General features: G+C 38.9%; 1 protein-coding gene and 1 long non-coding RNA gene across 2 annotated transcripts in view; both read left to right on the top strand.

Annotated features, from left to right (window-relative positions):
- LOC115186727 (uncharacterized) overlaps window positions 1–5,761 on the top strand; it is a 9,687-nt gene extending 3,926 nt beyond the window's left edge. Inside the window, exons 2-4 of the long non-coding RNA XR_003875862.1 lie at window positions 87–185; window positions 5,342–5,458; window positions 5,728–5,761. This is a non-coding gene — a long non-coding RNA (uncharacterized LOC115186727). The remainder of the gene's footprint in view (window positions 1–86; window positions 186–5,341; window positions 5,459–5,727) is intronic.
- A 189-nt stretch (window positions 5,762–5,950) lies between these two features.
- LOC115186460 (NACHT, LRR and PYD domains-containing protein 3) lies at window positions 5,951–26,759 on the top strand (the record flags this gene model as incomplete). Its single annotated transcript, XM_029746084.1, has 5 exons — window positions 5,951–6,170; window positions 6,555–8,346; window positions 16,543–16,716; window positions 23,702–23,825; window positions 26,180–26,759. Coding segments are annotated over 5 exons (2,826 nt in total), but the record flags the coding sequence as incomplete, so codon positions are not given.
- Window positions 26,760–27,258: the final 499 nt, after the last annotated feature.

Here is a 27,258-nt window from a genome sequence, read left to right as displayed (position 1 = left end):
TACTGTGTTGACCACAACCAACATGCTGGATCTCTGTTTAGTTGTCCCTGTGTTAACCACAACCAACATGCTGGATCTCTGTTTAGGGGTCAGTTCTCTAAAATGAGTCTCTCTGGGGAGAGAGAGGAGGGGGACCCTGTCTCTAAAATGAGTCTCTCTGGGGAACATGACACCAAATCAAAGAGGTGAGATGACAATTTTGTTTAAGAATTATTAATAGTTTATTTCAAAAATGATATTTCCAAAAATGTTCACTTTTGTTTTTTAATCAGAAATGGTTGCTTATGGGTACCTTCAATATTACTGTTCTCAGATTTTTAATTAATAGCTTTAGATTGTGTATAATTTGTATTTTTATTGCAAAACGCTATATATCCATTGTTTAGCTGGAACACCCTAGATGCCTTCAATTACCCATTTTAAAGCCATGCCCAATTTAGGATAATTTTTTAACAACGTGATGTTGCACTCCAAAGGGATAACTTGAAATAACATGATGTAGATAATTAAATAATCAAAAGAAAACGTGTTTATTATACAATCTTAGAAAATAAGGTTCCTTATAGAACCAAAAAGGCTTCTATCACTTCCTTAATATATGGAATCACTAAAAGTTATATATATTTGTGGGTTCAGTGAAGAAGAACCTCTCGAGTTATGATCAACAAAAGGTTAATGTTTTGAGGATGTGAACCCAGCAGCTCTCCAGTGGTCAGATCAATTCCACCTGTTTTTTCCAGCGCTCGGACCGGGATTCAAACCAGCCACAGGTCCAACTCCTGCCACAGCTCGTTAATCTGCCAAAATGAAGACAAAATGCTATGCAGACATACATGGTATCACTTGTGATACATAAATATTATGCATAAATCATTGCCAAAAGCACAAGACATACTGTTGCATGTAGGTCTATATTATTTGTGGATTGATTATATAGAAATATCAAAACATTATTTTTAACTACTCCAAAGCAATTACATGTGGAGCAGGAACCACTGACTCGCTGCATTATTCTAGAGTATTATCAAGACACCTGCTGTTAACTCTTAACTACTTAGGACAGCTCACGATGTGTCCTAAATATCTGCCGACTAGGTGGGACTAGAGACTTCATGCATTGCTTTCATTTATACCCATAAGTGTAAAATGTCTTTATTCTCAGCACTTATACGACCAATTTTCTACTCTGAGACACTTTGTGGATATGGGCCCAGATCTCAAAATATTGTTATAAAAAAATGTTTGTTTAAACATAAAGAAAAATGAATATTACTAATGTAACCCACTGTAAAGACTGGGTTTAGTTGATTGTGTGGCACTGCTCATGTCCGCGTTCTGGAACTGTCCCCGTCCCCGTACGGTGTGGCGCCAAGGATATTGTCTGGTTACGCGCAGAGTTGGCTGAGGTGATCTTGGGGAATAACGATGGAGTTCACTACAGTGTTGAGACGCCGAAGTTTATTGTTCAATTAGCTTTTTGCTTTACGGTCAGGGACAGTATGAGTGTAGCCAGATCCTTTTCACTCTCTATCCTTGTTTCATTTTGTGGTTCACCGGATTCGTCATCATCATCGAGACAAACGACAGATGAACGTCCTGCTAGCTAGCCAAGCTAGTCGGTACAGCTAGGTAAGATAGCTAGCTACTCTACCAGCAGCATCCTAGTTATCCTAGCTAGTCGGTACAGCTAGGTAAGCTAGCTAGCTACTCTACCAGCAGCATCCTAGTTATCCTAGCTAGTCGGTACAGCTAGGTAAGCTAGCTAGCTAGCTACTCTACCAGCAGCACCCTAGTTATCCTATCCTCCCTCTCTCGTTGACGGATGCTGGCTACCTCTGTCCGGTTCTCCTCTCTTCACTAGGTGGACGGTAACTTTAGTGTTTAACCCCTCTGTATCCAAGGACCAATCTTTTGAATATTATTTTCGGCGCGCCTCAAGTAGGCTGGACACATTCTATTTTCTTTTTATTCTCAGCTGCCTCACCAACGTCTGAATGTGCATTAATAACTTTTAATTGCTAAATATTTCCAATAGATGGCAGCATAAGACCACGAAGCATCAGTTATAGGCTACAAGCAGCAATATGATTGACATAAAATAACATGCAACCACTGACTATATGTCCCACGATTTTCTAAAACGGTCACTCATTACTTTAGTTAGCTATATATCTGATATTAGGGCTGTGTTGCTTTTGGGAGAGAAAATAATAGTGACTATAGCAGGTATTGAACCCCGGGTAAATTATCACTAGTCAGAACCTCAACCTCAGTATACATGCATTATAAAAAATCATTTTCATATCTGATATTGGGAGTAAACAACCTCGGAATAGAAAAGACAAGAGTGCGTCTTCCAGCCCACCAATAAATTGCATAATTCAACCCTCCCGGTTAGTAAATTTACCTCAACATGCCCCTGGAGAAGGCAGAGCGACGACACCAGCTTTTTACTAGGGCTGAGTTGACTACTAGAGAGAGAAGGCAGAGCGACGACACCAGCTTTTTACTGGGGCTGAGTTGACTACTAGAGAGAGAAGGCAGAGTGATGACACCAGCTTTTTACCGGGGCTGAGTTGACTACTAGAGAGAGAAGGCAGAGTGACGACACCAGCTTTTTACCGGGGCTGAGTTGACTACTAGAGAGAGAAGGCAGAGTGACGACACCAGCTTTTTACTGGGGCTGAGTTGACTACTAGAGAGAGAAGGCAGAGTGACGACACCAGCTTTTTACCGGGGCTGAGTTGACTACTAGAGAGAGAAGGCAGAGTGGCTCGATGCTGGTTGATGAATTTGACAATGAATGTACCTGGAAAATAGATTTTTCTCAACTAGAGGTGACTAAATTAATGTTCAGACATTGATAATCGTTATATTAATGAAGTATAATTTCAAAACATGAGCATAAAAACATGTAATAATAAACATGAATCATCATTATATTACTTCACAGTAGTCTGTTAAATGCTTTTTCAGTCCTTCCTCTTGCGTTAGCAGTGTGGAAAGGGACAGAAATAAGCGCGGGGAGTGGTGGTGTATCCAGGGAGAACTAAACTAATCTTCTGAAATGTCATTGTGGTCTTATGCTGCCATCTATTGGAATTATGTAACAACTGCAGTAGTACTAAAAAATATGTAATTCTTTACTAAAGTAGTAATTACTCAGAATTGCAAAATATAACATTTTCTAGTTCCTTTTACCACTTATAATAAAATAAAATGTTTATAGCATAACAAACAATTAAACTGACATAAAACAAAAACACCATACATTTAGTTAATTATATATATAACAACTATTTATTTAGATGGGTGACATTATTTGCCAAAGTAACAGCCCTGTAGACAAAGAAGAGCTCTCCAGTAGGAACCAAAACATTCAAAGGACATTTTCTCAAAAGTGATGTTACAAGTTGATCAACTTTCAAAGCAGAATTACTTTCCCATTGTTCCTCTACTGTAGTGTATGATATACCATTTATATAGCTCTGAGTCTCTACTTTTATCCAACGTAAAAAACACAATTTCAAATTTTGCTACATATGACCGAATTGAAACGGTCGGTCACAGTTGAGAGGCAGATGTATAGCATTTTGTAAAAAAATATTATTATTTGTCTCTCTGAAATGAAATTAAGTGATAGATTTTAAACAAATACATGTCTGTCATTGAACAACCCCATGTCATGATTAGATAGTGAAAAAACGCTCTCTGGGCCAGTGGGACGCTTGCGTCCCACCCTAATCAACAGCCAGTGGAATCGCGTCACGCTAAATGCAAAACCTCATAAATGCTATAACTTCAATTTCTCAAACATATGACTATTTTACACCGTTTTATAGATACACCTCTCCTGAATCGAACCACGTTGTCCGATTTCAAAAAGGCTTTACAGCAAAAGCAAAACATTAGATTATGTCAGCAGAGTACCCAGCCAGAAATAATCACACAGCCATTTTCAAAGCAACTAGCATGCATCACAAATATCCAAAACACAGCTAAATGCACCACTAACCTTTGACAACCTACATCAGATGACACTCCTAGGACATTATGTTACACAACACATGCATTTTTTGTTCGATAAAGTTCATATTTATATATAAAAACAGCATTTTACATCGGCGCATGACGTTCAGAAAATCTTTTGCCTCAAATGCTTCCGGTTTATTAGCGCTACAATTTACAAAATTACTATTCGAAAACATTGTTAAAATGTAATATTGTCATTCAAAGACTTATAGATTAACATGTCTTGAATGCCATCTCTTTGCCAGATTTAAAAATAACTTTACTGGGAAATCACACTTTGCAATAAACGACGTGGTATGCCCAGAAAAATTGTCTAGGCTATACATGTTTTGAGCCATCTTGGAACGATCAACCATCAAAAATACTATTGTAAATAATCCCTTACCTTTGATTATCTTTATCAGAAGGCACTTCTAGGAATCCCAGGTCCATAACAAATGTAGTTTTGTTAAAAAAAGTTAATAATTTATCGTTAGCGCGCTCCGAAGGCTAGTGAAAATGTACCATCTGCGTCTGACTTGTCGTCAGGAATGAGCAAAAAATATATATTTAAGTTCGTTCAAACATGCCAAACGTTGTATAACATAAATCTTTAGGGGCTTTTTCAACCAGGGCTTCAATAATATTCCATTGGGATGGTTGCATTGTCTTTCAAAACGTTTCGAAAAGGGAGAGTACATCAGATTTCAGTTTCCTGTCAGGATTTGTCTCAGGGTTTTGACTGCCATATGAGTTCTGTTATACTCACAGACACCATTCAAACAGTTTTAGAAACTTTAGGGTGTTTTCTATCCAAAGCCAATAATTATATGCATATTCTAGTTTCTGGGCAGTAGTAATAACCAGATTAAATCGGGTACGTTTTTTTATCCGGCCGTGCAAATACTGCTCCCTACCCCTAACAGGTTTAAACAATAAAAGCTAATTTACCAACATTTCTGAAAATGGATATGTAGCGTTTTGGAATTAAACTCTTCTTATGTTTCCCCATCTGAGCTCTGTCTGTCTGTCTGTCTGTCTGTCTGTCTGTCTGTCTGTCTGTCTGTCTGTCTGTCTGTCTGTCTGTCTGTCTGTCTGTCTGTCTGTCTGTCTGTCTGTCTGTCTGTCTGTCTGTCTGTCTGTCTGTCTGTCTGTCTGTCTGTCTGTCTGTCTGTCTGTCTGTCTGTCTGTCTGTCTGTCTGTCTGTCTGTCTGTCTGTCTGTCTGTCTGTTTCCGTCTGTCTGTCTGTCTGATCCAGAGCTCTTCTTATGTTTCCCATCTGAGCTCAGAGTAGATGAGAGATGTAATGTTTGTCTCTGTTGTGTTGAAGTCCAATCAAGCAGGAGAGACCAGCCTCCCCTGTTCCCAGCTGTGTGTCCATGAAGAGTGACTGGTCTATGAATTGTCCTATATTCTTTAGAGAGGGAGACTTTTCTACTGAACAAAGGTAAGAAGAACTCATGGGTCATGGTCAGTGAGTTAAACATCACTGTCTCCAGTCATTTCTCCTCTCCCATTTTCACATTTATTTTGGTTGTTTTCATAATCCATAGGCTAATCCTTTAGTCCATTTTCAGAGTCCTAAAACAATATTAAACAAACACAACGTTCCCTCCCTGTGTGTGTGTGTGTGTGTGTGTGTGTGTGTGTGTGTGTGTGTGTGTGTGTGTGTGTGTGTGTGTGTGTGTGTACTGTAATCGCATGTTTTGTCCACAGAAACCAACAGGAGAGATCAGAGTCAGAGATTCTCAGTGGTCAGTCTTCCCAGAGTCATCAAACAGACCTGGCCTCCATATTCAGTGTATGTGATCTTGTTATGAACATTTGTTTTTGTTTTCCTCAAGTAAAGTTGATCTGTCAATTATTCATTATTGTGTTAATGAGAAAGCATTTCTTCTCTTGCTAAACTTAATTACTTTATTTATTTCAGTTGCTTGAAGAGAAAATTATGACATTTGTGAAGAACGAGCTGAAGATGTTCAAGAGGATTCTTAGTCTAGAACTCCCAGAATGCTTTGAGAGTCAGAAGCAGGATGAGGAAGTGGTGGATGCTGAAGATGAGAAGCAGGAGAGCAGTGCCAGAGAGGGAGCTCTGAAGATCACACTCCACGTCCTGAGGAAAATGAACCAGAAGGAGCTTGCTGACATACTGGAGAAATGTAAGATCTGTCTGCCTCATGTTGAATGCTGTTTTATAACATTTAAAAGCTGTAGCTAAAGTACAGCTAAAGTAGCTGTGTAACTCAATGATATTGTAGCAGCCTTAACACAACACCTAGTGACCTCATCAAGTAGCGGCAGGGATGTGTTGTGTTGATTAACTTAGAGAGAGAGACAGAGAGAGACAACAATAATAATACCATCAATAACACCAATAATAATATAATCAGTCACACCAGTCTGTAATGCATTATGAAAACATTTACACATTTATACAGTCAGTTAAGAGAATAAATGATTATAATGTAACTTTATAACAGTCCTACAATACTGTAGGCATTAAAACAGATGTAATATTAATATTGTGTTATTTCTTCATTCAGATGAGCTTGCTGTGATTTGCCAACGTGAACTCAAATCTAATCTAAAGAAGAAGTTTCAATGTGTATTTGAGGGGATCGCTAAACAAGGAAACCCAACACTTCTCAATAAGATCTACACAGAGCTCTACATCACAGAGGGAGGAACAGGAGAGGTCAATAATGAACATGAGCTGAGACAGATTGAGACAACAACCAGGAAACAAGCAAAACCAGAGACTGCAGTCAAATGTAACGACATCTTCAAACCCTTAACTGGACAAGACAAACGTATCAGAACTGTGCTGACAAAGGGAGTCGCTGGCATTGGAAAAACAGTCTCTGTGCAGAAGTTCATTCTGGACTGGGCTGAAGGAAAAGCAAATCAGGATGTCCAATTTGTGTTTTCATTCCCTTTCCGGGAACTGAATTTGATGAAAGGGGACAAACACACTTTCATTGAACTTCTCAATATCTTCTCAATGGAAACCAAACAATCAAGAATCTCCAACTTCGACAAGTACAAAGTTGTGTTCATCTTTGATGGTCTGGATGAGTGCCGACTGCCCCTAGACTTCCAGAAGAACAAGATCTGTTGTGACGTCACAGAGTCAACCTCAGTGGATGTTCTGCTGACAAATCTCATCAAGGGAAATCTGCTTCCCTCTGCTCTCCTCTGGATAACTACCCGACCTGCAGCAGCCAATAGGATCCCTTCAGAGTGTGTTGACCAGGTGACAGAGGTACGAGGGTTCAATGACCCACAGAAGGAGGAGTACTTCAGGAAGAGATTCAGTGATGAGGACCTGGCCAGCAGAATCATCTCACACATAAAGACATCAAGGAGCCTCCACATCATGTGCCACATTCCAGTCTTCTGTTGGATTTCTGCAACAGTCCTTGAACACATGCTGAAACATAAGAGAGAAGAGATGCCAAAGACTTTGACTGAGATGTACACACACCTTGTGGTGTTTCATACCAAACAGAAGAATGAAAAGTATCTTGGGAAAGAAGAGACAGGTCCACACTGGAATAAAGAGAGCATTCTGTCACTGGGAAAACTGGCTTTTCAACAGCTTGTGAATGGCAATCTGATTTTCTATGAAGAAGACCTGAAAGAGGCTGGCATTGATGTCAATGAAGCCTCTGTGTACTCAGGATTGTGCACACAGATCTTTAAAGAGGAATGTGGGCTGTACCAGGACAAGGTGTACTGCTTTGTGCATCTGACCATTCAGGAGTTTCTGGCTGCTGTATATGTGTTCCTCTCATTCATCAACAACAATGAGAATCTAATGGACAAACCGCAATCAACGTCCAGGAACCTTTCTGCTCTGTTCAGAGACAAGCCTGAAGTTTCTTTCTACAAGAGTGCTGTGGATAAAGCCTTACACAGTGAGACGGGAAACCTGGACCTTTTCCTCCGCTTCCTTCTGGGCCTCTCACTGGAGTCCAATCAGAAGCACTTACGAGGTCTACTGACAAAGACAAGAAGCAGCTCACAGAGCAATGAAGAGACAGTCAAGTACATCAAGGAGAAGATCAGGGAGAATCCCTCTCCAGAGAGGAGCATCAATCTGTTCCACTGTCTGAATGAACTGAATGACTATTCTCTAGTGGAGGAGATCCAAAGCTTCCTGAGCTCAGGAAGTCTCTCAAAACCCAACCTGTTACCTGCACAGTGGTCAGCTCTGGTCTTTGTGTTGCTGACTTCAGAAAAGGAGCTGGATGTGTTTGACCTGAAGAAATACTCCAGATCAGAGGAAGGTCTTCTGAGGCTGTTGCCAGTGGTCAAAGCCTCCAGAGCTGTTCTGTGAGTACATAAAATGACAGATAAGAACTAATCATCAGGAAGAAATATTCTGTTTAGATAAAAATATGTATTATAATATGTATATAATATTTTGTTGAATAACATATTGAATAAATGCTTTGATTTTCACATTAGTATAACAATATGACCATACAATTCTAGGAGACGGAAGATGAATCTATATGTTGTTTGGGAATATGAACCAAATGCATCTTCCATTGTCCTTCTAACTACTCGTTAAATTAACAGTGTGTTTGTGAAGTCATGATGATCTCTTTGTCAGGCTGTCAGGCTGTGGAGTCACAGAGGAAGGCTGTGCTTCTCTGGTCTCAGCTCTGACGTCAAACCCCTCACACCTGAGAGAGCTGGACCTGAGTAACAATGACCTGAAGGATTCAGGAGTGAAGCTGCTCTCTGCTGGACTGGGGAATCCCCACTGTAAACTGGAGACTCTGAGGTCAGTATTATCACATATGAAAGTACTTTATGTATGTAGTTAGTGATTCCAGGGTGGTTTATGAGTAGTTAGTGATCCCAGGGTGCTTTATGAGTAGTTAGTGATCCCAGGGTGCTTTATGAGTAGTTAGTGATCCCAGGGTGCTTTATGAGTAGTTAGTGATTCCAGGGTGCTTTATGAGTAGTTAGTGATTCCAGGGTGCTTTATGGGTAGTTAGTGATTCCAGGGTGCTTTATGGGTAGTGAGTGATCCCAGGGTGGCAACACATATACATTCTAAGTGATTTCAATGAGTCTTTCTCCATTCTGATTGGTTTATACTTCTCAATTCAACTTCAACCCCAAAAAATGACTTCCACTTTCATCATTTCTGCATTTCCACTCAATTACAGTGGTGTAAAAAGTACCCAGTTGTCATACTAGATGTAGATGCACTATTGTAAAGTGGTTGTTCTACTGGATATTATAGGTAAGTCGCTCTGGATAAGAGCGTCTGCTAAATGACTTAAATGTAAATGTAAATACTTGAGTAAAAGTAAAGACACGTTAATAGAAAATTACTCAAGTAAAGTTAAAGTCACCCAGTAAAATACTACATGAGTAAAAGTCTAAAAGTATTTGGTTTTAAATATACTTAAGTATCAAAAGCGCGACGGCAGATAGTCTAGTGATTAGAGCGTTGGGCCAGTAACTGAAATCAGGGCACAGTGTTCACATAATAAAACAATATGACCATACAGTTGTAGGAGACGGAAGATTAATCTATATGTTGTTTGAGAGAATAAACCAAATGCATCTACCATTGACCTTCTACACTACTCGTTAAATTAACAGTGTGTTTGTGAAGTCATGATGATCTCTTTGTCAGGCTGTCAGGCTGTCTAGTCACAGAGGAAGGCTGTGCTTCTCTGGTCTCAGCTCTGAGGTCAAACCCCTCACACCTGAGAGAGCTGGACCTGAGTAACAATGACCTGAAGGATTCAGGAGTGGAGCTGCTCTCTGCTGTACTGGGGAATCCCCACTGCAGACTGGAGACTCTGAGGTCAGTATTCCTGTAGTTGGTCAACAAGTGATAACTGTTCACCAGATCCACATGTGTTTACCAGACAAACAAAGTCCACACCATATGTGTTTGGACAGTGAAGCTTACAGTTTTAAATGTGGTGCTATGCTCCAGCATTTTGGATTTGATATAGAATGTTTCGTATTAGGTGACAGTACAGAATGTCACCTTATATTTGAGAGTTACCATTTAGAAATGAAAGATTTTTATGTATCTAGTTCTCCCATTTTATGTCTGTACAGTGGCTTGCAAAAGTATTCACCCCCTTGGCATTTTTCCTATTTTGTTGCCTACCTGGTTAAATAAAGGTGAAATAAATAAAATAAAACAACCTGTAAATTAAGATAGATTTTTGGGGGGTCTGTATCATTTGATGTACACAACATGCCTACCACTTTGAAGATACAGAATATTTTTTGTTGTGAAATAAGAAAAATATCTTGAGCGTGCATAACTATTCACCCCCCCCCAAAAAAAGTCTATACTTTATAGAGCCACCTTTTGCAGCAATTACAACTGCATGTCTCGGGGTATGTCTCTATAAGCTTGGCACATTTAGCCACTGGGATTTTTGACAATTTTTCAAGGCAAAACTGCTCCAGCTCCTTCAAGTTGGATGGGTTCCACTGGTGTACAGCAATCTTTAAGTCATTCCACAGATTCTCAATTGGATTGAGGTCTATGCTTTGACAGACCATTCCAAGACATTTACATTTTTCCCCTTAAACCACTCGAGTGTTGCTTTAGCAGTCTAAATCTCTGGAAGTCTGAAACAGGTTTCCCTCAAGAATTTCCCAGTATTTAGCCCCATCCATCATTCCTTCAATTCTGACCAGTTTCCCAGTGCCTGCCGATGAAAAACATCCCCACAGCATGATGCTGCTGGGGATGGTATTCTCGGGGTGATGAGAGGTGTTGGGTTTGCACCAGACATAGCGTTTTCCTTGATGGCCAAAAAGCTCAATTTTAGTCTCATCTAACCAGAGTACCTTCTTCCATATGTTTGGGGAGTCTGCCACATGCCTTTTGGTGAACACCAAACGTGTTTGCTTTTTTTTTCTTAAAGCAATGGCTTTTTTCTGGCCACTCTTCCGTAAAGCCCAGCTCTGTGGAGTGTACGGCTTAAAGTGGTCCTATGGACAGATACTCCAATCTCCGCTGTGGAGCTTTGCAGCTCCTTCAGGGTTATCTTTGGTCTCTTTGTTGCCTCTCTGATTAATGCCCTCCTTGCCTGGTCTGTGAGTTTTGGTGGGCGGCCCTCTCTTGGCAGGTTTGTTTTGGTACCATATTCTTTCCATTTTTTAATAACGGATTTAATGGTGCTCCGTGGGATGTTAAAAGTTTCAGATATTTTTTTATAGCCTAACCCTGATCTGTACTTCTCCACAACTCTGTCCCTGACCTGTTTGGAGAGCTCCTTGGTCTTCATGGTGCCGCTTGCTTGATGGTGCCCCTTGCTTAGTGGTGTTGTAGACTCTGGGGCCTTTCAGAACAGGTGTATATATACTGAGATCATATGACAGATCATGTGACACTTAGATGGAACACATGTGGAGTTTATTTAACTAATGATGTTACTTCTGAAGGTAATTGGTTGCACCAGATATTATTTATGGGCTTCATAGCATATGCACGCACCACTTTTCTGTTTTTAACTTTATTTTTTAATTAAACAAGTCATTTTTTTTTATTTCTCTTGACCAATTTGGACTATTTTGTGTTTGTCCATTACATGAAATCCAAATAAAATCAATTTAAATTACAGGTTGTAATGCAACAAAATGGGGAAAACGCCAAGGAGGATGAATACTTTTGCAAGGCTCTGTAGTTCTACCATTTGAAGAAGTATTAATTATTTGGACTAATTCACTTATATTGTATTAAAGTAGTCATAAGTTTAGTATTTGGTCCCATATTCCATGCCTGCAGTGATTACATCAAGCTTGTGATTCTACAAACTTGTTGAATTCATTTGCAGTTTGTCTTGATTGTATTTTGGATTATGTTTTTCCTAATGTCCTGTCATTTTGGAGTCACTTTACTTGTATTGTCAGTAAGAATAAGAATGAATCGAGAAAGATGATGAATGAGAAAGTTACAGAGGCACAAGGATCATACCCCCTCTGTTATTGGTAATGGTGAGAGGTTAGCATGTTTTGTTGTAGCCTCTGTTATTGGTAATGGTGAGAGGTTAGCATGTTTTGTTGTATCCTCTGTTATTGGTAATGGTGAGAGGTTAGCATGTTTTGTTGTATCCTCTGTTATTGGTAATGGTGAGAGGTTAGCATGTTTTGTTGTAGCCTCTGTTATTGGTAATGGTGAGAGGTTAGCATGTTTTGTTGTAGCCTCTGTTATTGGTAATGGTGAGAGGTTAGCATGTTTTGTTGTATCCTCTGTTATTGGTAATGATGAGAGGTTAGCATGTTTTGTTGTATCCTCTGTTATTGGTAATGGTGAGAGGTTAGCATGTTTTGTTGTAGCCTCTGTTATTGGTAATGGTGAGAGACTAGCATGTTTTGTTGTAGCCTCTGTTATTGGTAATGGTGACAGGTTAGCATGTTTTGTTGTATCCTCTGTTATTGGTAATGGTGAGAGGTTAGCATGTTTTGTTGTAGCCTCTGTTATTGGTAATGGTGAGAGGTTAGCATGTTTTGTTGTTGCCTCTGTTATTGGTAATGGTGAGAGGTTAGCATGTTTTGTTGTATCCTCTGTTATTGGTAATGGTGAGAGGTTTGCATGTTTTGTTGTAGTCTCTGTTATTGGTAATGGGGAGAGGTTAGCATGTTTTGTTGTAGCCTCTGTTATTGGTAATGGTGAGAGGTTAGCATGTTTTGTTGTAGCCTCTGTTATTGGTAATGGTGAGAGGTTAGCATGTTTTGTTGTATCCTCTGTTATTGGTAATGGTGAGAGGTTAGCATGTTTTGTTGTAGCCTCTGTTATTGGTAATGGTGAGAGATTAGCATGTTTTGTTGTAGCCTCTGTTATTGGTAATGGTGAGAGGTTAGCATGTTTTGTTGTAGCCTCTGTTATTGGTAATGGTGAGAGGTTAGCATGTTTTGTTGTAGCCTCTGTTATTGGTAATGGTGAGAGGTTAGCATGTTTTGTTGTAGCCTCTGTTATTGGTAATGGTGAGAGGTTAGCATGTTTTGTTGTAGCCTCTGTTATTGGTAATGGTGAGAGGTTAGCATGTTTTGTTGTAGTCTCCGTTATTGGTAATGGTGAGATGTTAGCATGTTTTGTTGTATCCTCTGTTATTGGTAATGGTGAGAGGTTAGCATGTTTTGTTGTAGTCTCTGTTATTGGTAATGGTGAGAGGTTAGCATGTTTTGTTGTAGCCTATGTTATTGGTAATGGTGAGAGGTTAGCATGTTTTGTTGTAGCCTCTGTTATTGGTAATGGTGAGAGGTTAGCATGTTTTGTTGTAGCCTCTGTTATTGGTAATGGTGAGAGGTTAGCATGTTTTGTTGTAGCCTCTGTTATTGGTAATGGTGAGAGGTTAGCATGTTTTGTTGTAGCCTCTGTTATTGGTAATGGTGAGAGGTTAGCATGTTTTGTTGTAGCCTCTATAACTTTCTCACTCATTATTATTCATGATTCATTCATGATTTGTATTAATCATGGTATCATCAGGATTGATTTAGTAGTGTTTAGAAACATGTTATCTACTCACTTAGACAGAAAATTATCCAGTCATCATCCACCATTTTATTATTCGGCAAAACACAACCAAAACAAACTGCAAATGCAACCAACTACTTTACAACCAAACACTAATCTTTTGACTGCTTTAATACACTATAAATGAATTGGTCAGAATACTTATGACTTCTTTAAATGGGGGGACTAGATACATAAAGTGCTTTCATTTTTCTAAATGGTGAAACAGAAATTTATGAAAATATCCTCAAATAAAAGGTGACATTATATACTGTCACCTCATATGAAACATCTGATCTGAAATCCAAAATGTTGGAGTTTAGAGCCACATTTAAAATGTTATCTTCACTGTCAAAATAGATATGGTGTGGACTGTATACTCAATAAAATCTAAATCTGATACCTCACTGTCTGTCTTTTGACTGATACTGCTTTTAAACTGGTCTGGTCAGTCTACTCAAATATTTGTACTATACATGTTTCTATCTGCAGGCAAAACTTTGATAATTTGTCATTTATAATATGATACATTAATTTCTGAATAGATATGGAAGGTTTCATGACTGATATATCTGAATATGTTGAAAAAATATACTGCCACTTTTTTCACCACCAAAGAATAGCAGTGTGATTTTAATATGATTTGACTCTTTGCAGGCTGTCACGCTGTCTATTCACAGAGGAAGGCTGTGCTTCTCTGGTCTCAGCTCTGAGGTCAAACCCCTCACACCTGAGAGAGCTGGACCTGAGTAACAATGACCTGAAGTATTCAGGAGTGGAGCTGCTCTCTGCTGGACTGGGGGATCCACACTGTAAACTGGAGACTCTGAGGTCAGTATTCCTGTAGTTGGTCAACAAGTGATAACTGTTCACCAGATCCACATGTGTTTACCAGACACACATAGTCCACACCATATGTGTTTGGACAGTGAAGCTTACAGTTTTACATTTGGTGCTATGCTCCAGCATTTTGGATTTGAGATAGAATGTTTCATCTTAGGTGACAGTACAGAATGTCACCTTTTATTTGAGGTTAATGGTGAGAGGTTAGTATGTTTTGTTGTATCATCTGTTATTGGTAATGGTGAGAGGTTAGCATGTTTTGTTGTAGCCTCTGTTATTGGTAATGGTGAGAGGTTAGCATGTTTTGTTGTAGCCTCTGTTATTGGTAATGGTGAGAGGTTAGCATGTTTTGTTGTATCATCTGTTATTGGTAATGGTGAGAGGTTAGTATGTTTTGTTGTAGCCTCTGTTATTGGTAATGGTGAGAGGTTAGCATGTTTTGTTGTAGCCTCTATTATTGGTAATGGTGAGAGGTTAGCATGTTTTGTTGTAGTCTCTGTTATTGGTAATGGTGAGAGGTTAGCATGTTTTGTTGTAGCCTCTGTTATTGGTAATGGTGAGAGGTTAGCATGTTTTGTTGTAGCCTCTGTTATTGGTAATGGTGAGAGATTAGCATGTTTTGTTGTAGCCTCTATTATTGGTAATGGTGAGAGGTTAGCATGTTTTGTTGTAGTCTCTGTTATTGGTAATGGTGAGAGGTTAGCATGTTTTGTTGTAGCCTCTGTTATTGGTAATGGTGAGAGGTTAGCATGTTTTGTTGTATCCTCTGTTATTGGTAATGGTGAGAGGTTAGCATGTTTTGTTGTAGCCTCTGTTATTGGTAATTGTGAGAGGTTAGCATGTTTTGTTGTATCCTCTGTTATTGGTAATGGTGAGAGGTTAGCATGTTTTGTTGTAGACTCTGTTATTGGTAATGGTGAGAGGTTAGCATGTTTTGTTGCAGCCTCTGTTATTGGTAATGGTGAGAGGTTAGCATGTTTTGTTGTATCCTCTGTTATTGGTAATGGTAAGAGGTTAGCATGTTTTGTTGTATCCTCTGTTATTGGTAATGGTGAGAGGTTAGTATGTTTTGTTGTATCCTCTGTTATTGGTAATGGTTAGAGGTTAGCATGTTTTGTTGTAGTCTCTGTTATTGGTAATGGTGAGAGGTTAGCATGTTTTGTTGTAGCCTCTGTTATTGGTAATGGTGAGAGGTTAGCATGTTTTGTTGTAGCCTCTGTTATTGGTAATGGTGAGAGGTTAGCATGTTTTGTTGTAGCCTCTGTAATTTTCTCAGTCATTATTATTCATGATTCATTCATGATTTGTATTAATCATGTTATCATCAAGATTCATTTAGTAGTGTTTAGAAACATGTTATCTACTCACTTAGACAGAAAATTATCCAGTCATCATCCACCATTTTATTATTGGGCAAAACACAACCAAAACAAACTGCAAATGCAACCAACTAGTTTACAACCAAACACTAATATTTTGACTACTTTAATACGATATAAATGAATTGGTCAGAATACTTATGACTTCTTTAAATAGGGGGACTAGATACATAAAGTGCTTTCATTTCTAAATGGTGAAACAGAAATGTATGGAAATATCCTCAAATAAAAGGTGACATTATATACTGTCACCTCTTATGAAACATTTGATCTGAAATCCAAAATGTTGGAGTATAGACCCACATTTAAAATGTTATCTTCACTGTCAAAATAGATATGGTGTGGACTGTATACTCAATACAATCTAAATCTGATACCTCACTGTCTGTCTTTTGACTGATACTGCTTTTAAACTTGTCTGGTCAGTCTACTCAAATATTTGTACTATACATGTTTCTATCTGCAGGCAAAACTTTGATAATTTGTCATTTATAATATGATACATTAATTTATGAATAGATATGGAAGGTGTCATGACACTGATATATCTGAATATGTTGAAGAAATATACTGCCACTTTTTTCACCACCAAAGAATAGCAGTGTGATTGTAATATGATTCGACTCTTTGCAGGCTGTCAGGCTGTCTAGTCACAGAGGAAGGCTGTGCTTCTCTGGTCTCAGCTCTGAGGTCAAACCCAACACATTATTTGTAAACGGGTAACAGTGTAAACAGACAAAGCTAAGCGTATCATTTTAATACAACCTGTCTGTCATTGTATTTCTTCTGTGTTGGCAGACTCACTGGCTGTAAACTCACAGACACATCCTGTAAAGTGTTGGCCTCAGTTCTCAGTTCAAACCCCTCACACCTGAGAGAGCTGGACCTGAGTAACAATGACCTGAAGGATTCAGGAGTGAAGCTGCTCTCTGCTGGACTGGGGAATCCCCACTGTAAACTGGAGACTCTGAGGTCAGTATTCCTGTAGTTGGTCAACAAGTGTTTTGTTGTAGCCTCTGTTATTGGTAATGGTGAGAGGTTAGCATGTTTTGTTGTAGCCTCTGTTATTGGTAATGGTGAGAGGTTAGCATGTTTTGTTGTAGCCTCTGTTATTGGTAATGGTGAGAGGTTAGCATGTTTTGTTGTAGCCTCTGTTATTGGTAGTGGTGAGAGGTTAGCATGTTTTGTTGTAGCCTCTGTTATTGGTAATGGTGAGAGGTTAGCATGTTTTGTTGTAGTCTCTGTTATTGGTAATGGTGAGAGGTTAGCATGTTTTGTTGTAGCCTCTGTTATTGGTAATGGTGAGAGGTTAGCATGTTTTGTTGTAGTCTCTGTTATTGGTAATGGTGAGAGGTTAGCATGTTTTGTTGTAGCCTCTGTTATTGGTAATGGTGAGAGGTTAGCATGTTTTGTTGTAGCCTCTGTTATTGGTAATGGTGAGAGGTTAGCATGTTTTGTTGTAGCCTCTAACTTTCTCACTCATTATTATTCATGATTCATTCATGATTTGTATTAATCATGGTATCATCAGGATTAATTTAGTAGTGTTTAGAAACATGTTATCTACTCACTTAGACAGAAAATTATCCAGTCATCATCCACCATTCAGTTACTTTTGGGCAAAACACGCTGCGAATGCATCAAACGAGTTTGTGAGCAAATACTAAAGTTTGACTACTTTAATATAATAGTGAACTGGTCAGAATACTTATGACTTCTTTAAATAGGGGGACTAGATACATAAAGTGCTTTAATTTTTCTAAATGGTGAAACAGATATGTATTAAAATATCCTCAAATAAAAGGTGACATTATATACTGTCACCTCATATGAAACATTTGATCTGAAATCCAAAATGTTGGAGTTTAGAGCCACATTTAAAATGTTATCTTCACTGTCAAAATAGATATGGTGTGGACTGTATACTCAATACAATCTAAATCTGATACCTCACTGTCTGTCTTTTGACTGATACTGCTTTTAAACTGGTCTGGTCAGTCTACTCAAATATTTGTACTATACATTTCTCTCTCTACAATTAATAGTGTGATCTTTTATAATAATTATACATTCATTAATTTATGAATAGATATGGCAAGTTTCATGACTGATATATCTGAATATGTTGAAGAAATATACTGCCACTATTTTCACCACCAAAGAATAGCAGTGTGATTTTAATATGATTTGACTCCTTGCAGGCTGTCAGGCTGTCTAGTCACAGAGGAAGGCTGTGCTTCTCTGGTCTCAGCTCTGAAGTCAAACCCCTCACACCTGAGAGAGCTGGACCTGAGTAACAATGACCTGAAGGATTCAGGAGTGAAGCTGCTCTCTGCTGTACTGGGGAATCCCCACTGTAAACTGGAGACTCTGAGGTCAGTATTCCTGTAGTTGGTCAACAAGTGATAACTGTTCACCAGATCCACATGTGTTTACCAGGCACACATAGTCCACACCACATGTGTTTGGACAGTGAAGCTTACAGTTTTAAATGTGGTGCTATGCTCCAGCATTTTGGATTTGAGATGTTTCATATTAGGTGACAGTACAGAATGTCACCTTTTATTTGAGGGAATTCATACATATCTGTGTTACTGTTTAAATATGAATAGTGAATAATAACGAATAACAAAGTTATAGAGGCACAAAGATCAGAATAAATGCTAACCTCTGTTATTGGTAATGGTGAGAGGTTAGCATGTTTTGTTGTAGCCTCTGTTATTGGTAATGGTGAGAGGTTAGCATGTTTTGTTGTAGCCTCTGTTATTGGTAATGGTGAGAGGTTAGCATGTTTTGTTGTAGCCTCTGTTATTGGTAATGGTGAGAGGTTAGCATGTTTTGTTGTTGCCTCTGTTATTGGTAATGGTGAGAGGTTAGCATGTTTTGTATTAGCCTCTGTTATTGGTAATGGTGAGAGGTTAGCATGTTTTGTTGTAGCCTCCTCTGTTATTGGTAACGGTGAGAGATTAGCATGTTTTGTTGTAGCCTCTGTTATTGGTAATGGTGAGAGGTTAGCATGTTTTGTTGTAGCCTCTGTTATTGGTAATGGTGAGAGGTTAGCATGTTTTGTTGTAGCCTCTGTTATTGGTAATGGTGAGAGGTTAGCATGTTTTGTTGTAGCCTCTGTTATTGGTAATGGTGAGAGGTTAGCATGTTTTGTTGTAGCCTCTGTTATTGGTAATGGTGAGAGGTTAGCATGTTTTGTTGTAGCCTCTGTTATTGGTAATGGTGAGAGGTTAGCAAGTTTTGTTGTATCCTCTGTTATGGGTAATGGTGAGAGGTTAGCATGTTTTGTTGTAGCCTCCTCTGTTATTGGTAACGGTGAGAGATTAGCATGTTTTGTTGTAGCCTCTGTTATTGGTAATGGTGAGAGGTTAGCATGTTTTGTTGTAGTCTCTGTTATTGGTAATTGTGAGAGGTTAGTATGTTTTGTTGTAGTCTCTGTTATTGGTGATGATGAGAGGTTAGCATGTTCTGTTGTAGCCTCTGTTATTGGTAATGGTGAGAGGTTAGCATGTTTTGTTGTAGTCTCTGTTATTGGTGATGGTGAGAGGTTAGCATGTTTTGTTGTAGTCTCTGTTATTGGTAATGGTGAGAGGTTAGCATGTTTTGTTGTAGTCTCTGTTATTGGTAATGGTGAGAGGTTAACATGTTTTGTTGTAGCCTCTGTTATTGGTAATGGTGAGAGGTTAGCATGTTTTGTTGTAGCCTCTGTTATTGGTAATGGTGAGAGGTTAGCATGTTTTGTTGTAGCCTCTGTTATTGGTAATGGTGAGAGGTTAGCATGTTTTGTTGTAGCCTCTGTTATTGGTAATGGTGAGAGGTTAGCATGTTTTGTTGTAGCCTCTAACTTTCTCTCTCATTATTATTCATGATTCATTCATGATTTGTATTAATCATGTTATCATCAGGATTCATTTAGTAGTGTTTAGAAACATGTTATCTACTCACTTAGACAGAAAATTATCCAGTCATCATCCACCATTTTATTATTGGGCAAAACACAACCAAAACAAACTGCAAATGTGACCAACTACTTTACAACCAAACACTAATCTTTTGACTGCTTTAATACACTATGAGTGAATTGGTCAGAATACTTATGACTTCTTTAAATGGGGGGACTAGATGCATAAAGTGCTTTCATTTTTCTAAATGGTGAAACAGAAATGTATGAAAATATCCTCAAATAAAAGGTGACATTATATACTGTCACCTCATATGAAACATTTGATCTGAAATCCAAAATGTTGGAGTTTAGAGCCACATTTAAAATGTTATCTTCACTGTCAAAATAGATATGGTGTGGACTGTATACTCAATACAATCTAAATCTGATACCTCACTGTCTGTCTTTTGACTGATACTGCTTTTAAACTGGTCTGGTCAGTCTACTCAAATATTTGTACTATACATTTCTCTCTCTACAATTAATAGTGTGATCTTTTATAATAATTATACATTCATTAATTTATGAATAGATATGGCAAGTTTCAGGACACTGATGTATCTGAATATATTGAAGAAATATACTGCTACTATTTTCACCACCAAAGAATAGCAGTGTGATTTTAATATGATTTGACTCTTTGCAGGCTGTCAGGCTGTCTAGTCACAGAGGAAGGCTGTGCTTCTCTGGTCTCAGCTCTGAAGTCAAACCCCTCACACCTGAGAGAGCTGGATCTGAGTAACAATGACCTGAAGTATTCAGGAGTGAAGCTGCTCTCTGCTGGACTGGGGAATCCCCACAGTAAACTGGAGACTCTGAGGTCAGTATTCCTGTAGTTGGTCAACAAGTGATAACTGTTCACCAGATCCACATGTGTTTACCAGACACACATAGTCCACACCACATGTGTTTGGACAGTGAAGCTTACAGTTTTAAATGTGGTGCTATGCTCCAGCATTTTGGATTTGAGATGTTTCATATTAGGCGAAAGTACAGAATGTCACCTTTTATTTGAGGGAATTCATACATATCTGTGTTACTGTTTAAATATGAATAGTGAATAATAACGAATAACAAAGTTATAGAGGCACAAAGATCAGAATAAATGCTAACCTCTGTTATTGGTAATGGTGAGAGGTTAGCATGTTTTGTTGTAGCCTCTGTTATTGGTAATGGTGAGAGGTTAGCATGTTTTGTTGTAGCCTCTGTTATTGGTAATGGTGAGAGGTTAGCATGTTTTGTTGTAGCCTCTGTTATTGGTAATGGTGAGAGGTTAGCATGTTTTGTTGTATCCTCTGTTATTGGTAATGGTGAGAGGTTAGCATGTTTTGTTGTAGCCTCTGTTATTAGTAATGGTGAGAGGTTAGCATGTTTTGTTGTAGCCTCTGTTATTGGTAATGGTGAGAGATTAGCATGTTTTGTTGTAGCCTCTGTTATTGGTAATGGTGAGAGGTTAGCATGTTTTGTTGTAGCCTCTGTTATTGGTAATGGTGAGAGGTTAGCATGTTTTGTTGTAGCCTCTGTTATTGGTAATGGTGGGAGGTTAGCATGTTTTGTTGTTGCCTCTGTTATTGGTAATGGGGAGAGGTTAGCATGTTTTGTTGTAGCCTCTGTTATTGGTAATGGTGAGAGGTTAGCATGTTTTGTTGTATCCTCTGTTATTGGTAATGGTGAGAGGTTAGCATGTTTTGTTGTAGCCTCTGTTATTGGTAATGGTGAGAGGTTAGTATGTTTTGTTGTAGCCTCTGTTATTGGTAATGGTGAGATGTTAGCATGTTTTGTTGTAGCCTCTGTTATTGGTAATGGTGAGAGGTTAGCATGTTTTGTTGTAGCCTCTGTTATTGGTAATGGTGAGAGGTTAGCATGTTTGTTGTAGCCTCTGTTATTGGTAATGGTGAGAGGTTAGCATGTTTTGTTGTAGCCTCTGTTATTGGTAATGGTGAGAGATTAGCATGTTTTGTTGTAGCCTCTGTTATTGGTAATGGTGAGAGGTTAGCATGTTTTGTTGTAGCCTCTGTTATTGGTAATGGTGAGAGGTTAGCATGTTTTGTTGTAGCCTCTGTTATTGGTAATGGTGGGAGGTTAGCATGTTTTGTTGTTGCCTCTGTTATTGGTAATGGGGAGAGGTTAGCATGTTTTGTTGTAGCCTCTGTTATTGGTAATGGTGAGAGGTTAGCATGTTTTGTTGTATCCTCTGTTATTGGTAATGGTGAGAGGTTAGCATGTTTTGTTGTAGCCTCTGTTATTGGTAATGGTGAGAGGTTAGTATGTTTTGTTGTAGCCTCTGTTATTGGTAATGGTGAGATGTTAGCATGTTTTGTTGTAGCCTCTGTAATTGGTAATGGTGAGAGGTTAGCATGTTTTGTTGTAGCCTCTGTTATTGGTAATGGTGAGAGGTTAGCATGTTTTGTTGTAGCCTCTGTTATTGGTAATGGTGAGAGGTTAGCATGTTTTGTTGTATCCTCTGTTATTGGTAATGGTGAGAGGTTAGCATGTTTTGTTGTAGCCTCTGTTATTGGTAATGATGAAAGGTTAGCATGTTTTGTTGTAGCCTCTGATATTGGTAACGGTGAGAGATTAGCATGTTTTGTTGTAGCCTCTGTTATTGGTAACGGTGAGAGGTTAGCATGTTTTGTTGTAGCCTCTGTTATTGGTAATGGTGAGAGGTTAGCATGTTTTGTTGTAGCCTCTGTTATTGGTAGTGGTGAGAGGATAGCATGTTTTGTTGTAGCCTCTGTTATTGGTAATGGTGAGATGTTAGCATGTTTTGTTGTAGCCTCTGTTATTGGTAATGGTGAGAGGTTAGCATGTTTTGTTGTAGCCTCTGTTATTGGTAATGGTGAGAGGTTAGCATGTTTTGTTGTAGCCTCTGTTATTGGTAATGGTGAGAGGTTAGCATGTTTTGTTGTAGCCTCTGTTATTGGTAATGGTGAGAGGTTAGCATGTTTTGTTGTAGCCTCTGTTATTGGTAATATTGAGAGGTTAGCATGTTTTGTTGTAGCCTCTGTTATTGGTAATGGTGAGAGGTTAGCATGTTTTGTTGTAGCCTCTGTTATTGGTAATGGTGAGAGGTTAGCATGTTTTGTTGTAGCCTCTAACTTTCTCTCTCATTATTATTCATGACTCATTCATGATTTGTATTAATCATGTTATCATCAGGATTGATTTAGTAGTGTTTAGAAACATGTTATCTACTCACTTAGACAGAAAATTATCCAGTCATCATCCACCATTTTATTATTGGGCAAAACACAACCAAAACAAACTGCAAATGTGACCAACTACTTTACAACCAAACACTAATCTTTTGACTGCTTTAATACACTATGAGTGAATTGGTCAGAATACTTATGACTTCTTTAAATAGGGGGACGAGATACATAAAGTGCTTTCATTTTTCTAAATGGTGAAACAGATATGTATGAAAATATCCTCAAATAAAAGGTGACATTATATACTGTCACCTCATATGAAACATTTGATCTGAAATCCAAAATGTTGGAGTTTAGAGCCACATTTAAAATGTTATCTTCACTGTCAAAATAGATATGGTGTGGACTGTATACTCAATACAATCTAAATCTGATACCTCACTGTCTGTCTTTTGACTGACACTGCTTTTAAACTGGTCTGGTCAGTCTACTCAAATATTTGTACTATACATGTTTCTATCTGCAGGCAAAACTTTGATAATTTGTCATTTATAATATGATACATTAATTTCTGAATAGATATGGCAGGTTTCATGACTGATATATCTGAATATGTTGAAAAAATATACTGCCACTATTTTCACCACCAAAGAATAGCAGTGAGATTTTAATATGATTTGACTCTTTGCAGGCTGTCAGGCTGTCTAGTCACAGAGGAAGGCTGTGCTTCTCTGGTCTCAGCTCTGAGGTCAAACCCAACACATTATTTGTAAATGGGTAACAGCGTAAACAGAGAAAGCTAAGCGTTTCATTTTAATACAACCTGTCTGTCATTGTATTTCTTCTGTGTTGGCAGACTCACTGGCTGTAAACTCACAGACACATCCTGTAAAGTGTTGGCCTCAGTTCTCAGTTCAAATCCCTCACACCTGAGAGAGCTGGACCTGAGTAACAATGACCTGAAGGATTCAGGAGTGAAGCTGCTCTCTGCTGGACTGGGGGATCCACACTGCAGACTGGAGACTCTGAGGTCAGTATTCCTGTAGTTGGTCAACAAGTGTTTCGTTGTAGCCTCTGTTATTAGTAATGGTGAGAGGTTAGCATGTTTTGTTGTAGCCTCTGTTATTGGTAATGGTGAGAGGTTAGCATGTTTTGTTGTAGCCTCTGTTATTGGTAATGGTGAGAGGTTAGCATGTTTTGTTGTATCCTCTGTTATTGGTAATGGTGAGAGGTTAGCATGTTTTGTTGTATTCTCTGTTATTGGTAATGGTGAGAGGTTAGCATGTTTTGTTGTAGCCTCTGTTATTGGTAATGGTGAGAGGTTAGCATGTTTTGTTGTAGCCTCTGTTATTGGTAATGGTGAGAGGTTAGCATGTTTTGTTGTAGCCTCTGTTATTGGTAATGGTGAGAGGTTAGCATGTTGTAGCCTCTGTTATCGGTAATGGTGAGAGGTTAGCATGTTTTGTTGTAGTCTCTGTTATTGGTAATGGTGAGAGGTTAGCATGTTTTGTTGTAGCCTCTGTTATTGGTAATGGTGAGAGGTTAGCATGTTTTGTTGTAGCCTTTGTTATTGGTAATGGTGAGAGGTTAGCATGTTTTGTTGTAGCCTCTGTTATTGGTAATGGTGAGAGGTTAGCATGTTTTGTTGTAGCCTCTGTTATTGGTAATGGTGAGAGGTTAGCATGTTTTGTTGTAGCCTCTGTTATTGGTAATGGTGAGAGGTTAGCATGTTTTGTTGTAGCCTCTGTTATTGGCAATGGTGAGAGGTTAGCATGTTTTGTTGTATCCTTTGTAACTTTCTCACTCATTATTATTCATGATTCATTCATGATTTGTATTAATCATGTTATCATCAGGATTAATTTAGTAGTGTTTAGAAACATGTTATCTACTCACTTAGACAGAAAATTTCTCCAGTCTTCATCCACCATTTTATTATTGGGCAAAACACAACCAAAACAAACAGCAAATGCAACCAATGAGTTTACAACAAAGTACTCTACTTTAATACTGAATTTGTCTGAATACTTATGACTTCTTTAAATGGGGGGACTAGATACATAAAGTGCTTTCATTTTTCTAAATGGTGAAACAGAAATGTATGAAAATATCCTCAAATAAAAGGTGACATTATATACTGTCACCTCATATGAAACATCTGATCTGAAATCCAAAATGTTGGAGTATAGACCCACATTTAAAATGTTATCTTCACTGTCAAAATAGATATGGTGTGGACTGTATACTCAATACAATCTAAATCTGATACCTCACTGTCTGTCTTTTGACTGATACTGCTTTTAAACTGGTCTGGTCAGTCTACTCAAATATTTGTACTATACATGTTTCTATCTGCAGGCAAAACCTTGATAATTTGTAATTTATAATATGATACATTAATGTATGAATAGATATGGAAGGTTTCATGACTGATATATCTGAACATTTTGAAAAAATATACTGCCACTATTTTCACCACCAAAGAATAGCAGTGTGATTTTAATATGATTTGACTCTTTGCAGGCTGTCAGGCTGTCTAGTCACAGAGGAAGGCTGTGCTTCTCTGGTCTCAGCTCTGAGGTCAAACCCCTCACACCTGAGAGAGCTGGACCTGAGCTACAATCACCCAGGAGACTCAGGAGTCAGACTGCTCTCTGCTGGACTGGAGGATCCACACTGCAGACTGGAGAAACTCAAGTATGTAGAGGGTTTATGTCAATGTTCATATCAGACATGTTTTACTTTTCAGGCTAGTTAAGACAGACATTCTTACCACCACTTGGACAAAGTTTTGTGTGTGTGTCCCTCAATGACTGTGTTTTTCTGCTTACCGCTACAGTTTGGAACATGGTGGAGAGAACAGAATGAAACCTGGACTTAGAAAATGTGAGTGTTGACTGCTGTGAAGAATATGACTAAGAATAAGTCTTAATTCAAGTTAAGTCAAAGACCACCATCATTACTGACTTGGTCATAATAAATATCAGCTGTAGTTCTACAGAAGCACAAATCAGCGACACCAAAGTTTACAAAGAGTTGCTTTGACTGTGTGTGTGTGTGTGTGTGTGTGTGTGTGTGTGTGTGTGTGTGTGTGTGTGTGTGTGTGTGTGTGTGTGTGTGTGTGTGTGTGTAATTAATGTGAATAAGTGTGTTTTATATTACCATACAGTATAACATGTGATCATTCAACAAGTCTCAAGTTACCTTAACTTCTCCTTTTGATACCTAGAAACATCTACATTAAATGAATTAGTGAAAAGTGAGTTAACATTCTAATGTGAATGATGATGATTTCTAATATTGTGTCTGGTTTCATCCATCAGATGTCTGTGATCTTAAACTGGACCTAAACACAGTAGACAGACACCTCTCTCTGTCTGAGGAGAACAGAAAGGTGACATGTAGGAGAGAGGAGCAGCTGTATCCTGATCACCCAGAGAGATTTGAGGACCTTAAACAGGTGCTGTGTAGAGAGGGTCTGACTGGGCGCTGTTACTGGGAGGTAGAGTGGAGTGGGGGGGCTGTTATAGGAGTGACATATAAAGGAATCAGCAGGAGAGGAAGTGGTAGGGACTGTTGTCTTGGACACAATGACAAGTCCTGGAGTCTGTTCTGCTCTGACATTGGTTACTCTGCCTGTCACAATAATAACTCCACTATCATAGACGTCCCCTCCTCCAGCTCCCACAGAGTAGGAGTGTATCTGGACTGGCCAGCCGGCACTCTGTCCTTCTATAGAGCCTCCTCTGACACACTGATCCACCTGATCACATTCACCTCCACATTCACTGAGCGCCTCTATCCAGCGTTTAGGGTTCATGATGATGGCTCTTCAGTGTCCCTGGAATAATAACTGTGTCCCTCTGTCAGTGATACACACACACACACACTGAACACACACACCCAACACACACTGGACAAACACACACACACTGGACAAACACACACACACACACACACACTGGACAAACACACACACACACACACACTGGACAAACACACACACACACAGGACACACACACACCCACACACAGGACAAACACACACACACACAGGACAAACACACACAAACACTGGACAAACACACACACACACACACACACACACACACTGGACAAACACACACACACTGGACAAACACACACACACACACACACACTGGACAAACACACACACACACAGGACACACACACACACACACAGGACAAACACACACACACACAGGACAAACACACACACACACACTGGACACACACACACTGGATACAAACACACACACACACACACTGAACACACTGAACACACTGAACACACTGAACACACACACACACACTAGACACACACACACTAGACACACACACACTGGACACACACACACTGGATACAAACACACACACACACACACTGAACAC

The sequence above is a fragment of the Salmo trutta genome, unplaced genomic scaffold (genome assembly GCF_901001165.1).
Source record: "Salmo trutta unplaced genomic scaffold, fSalTru1.1, whole genome shotgun sequence".
Taxonomy (NCBI): domain Eukaryota; kingdom Metazoa; phylum Chordata; class Actinopteri; order Salmoniformes; family Salmonidae; genus Salmo; species Salmo trutta.
Note: the sequence above shows the minus strand (reverse complement) of the source record. Positions and strands in the feature narration are given on the sequence as shown.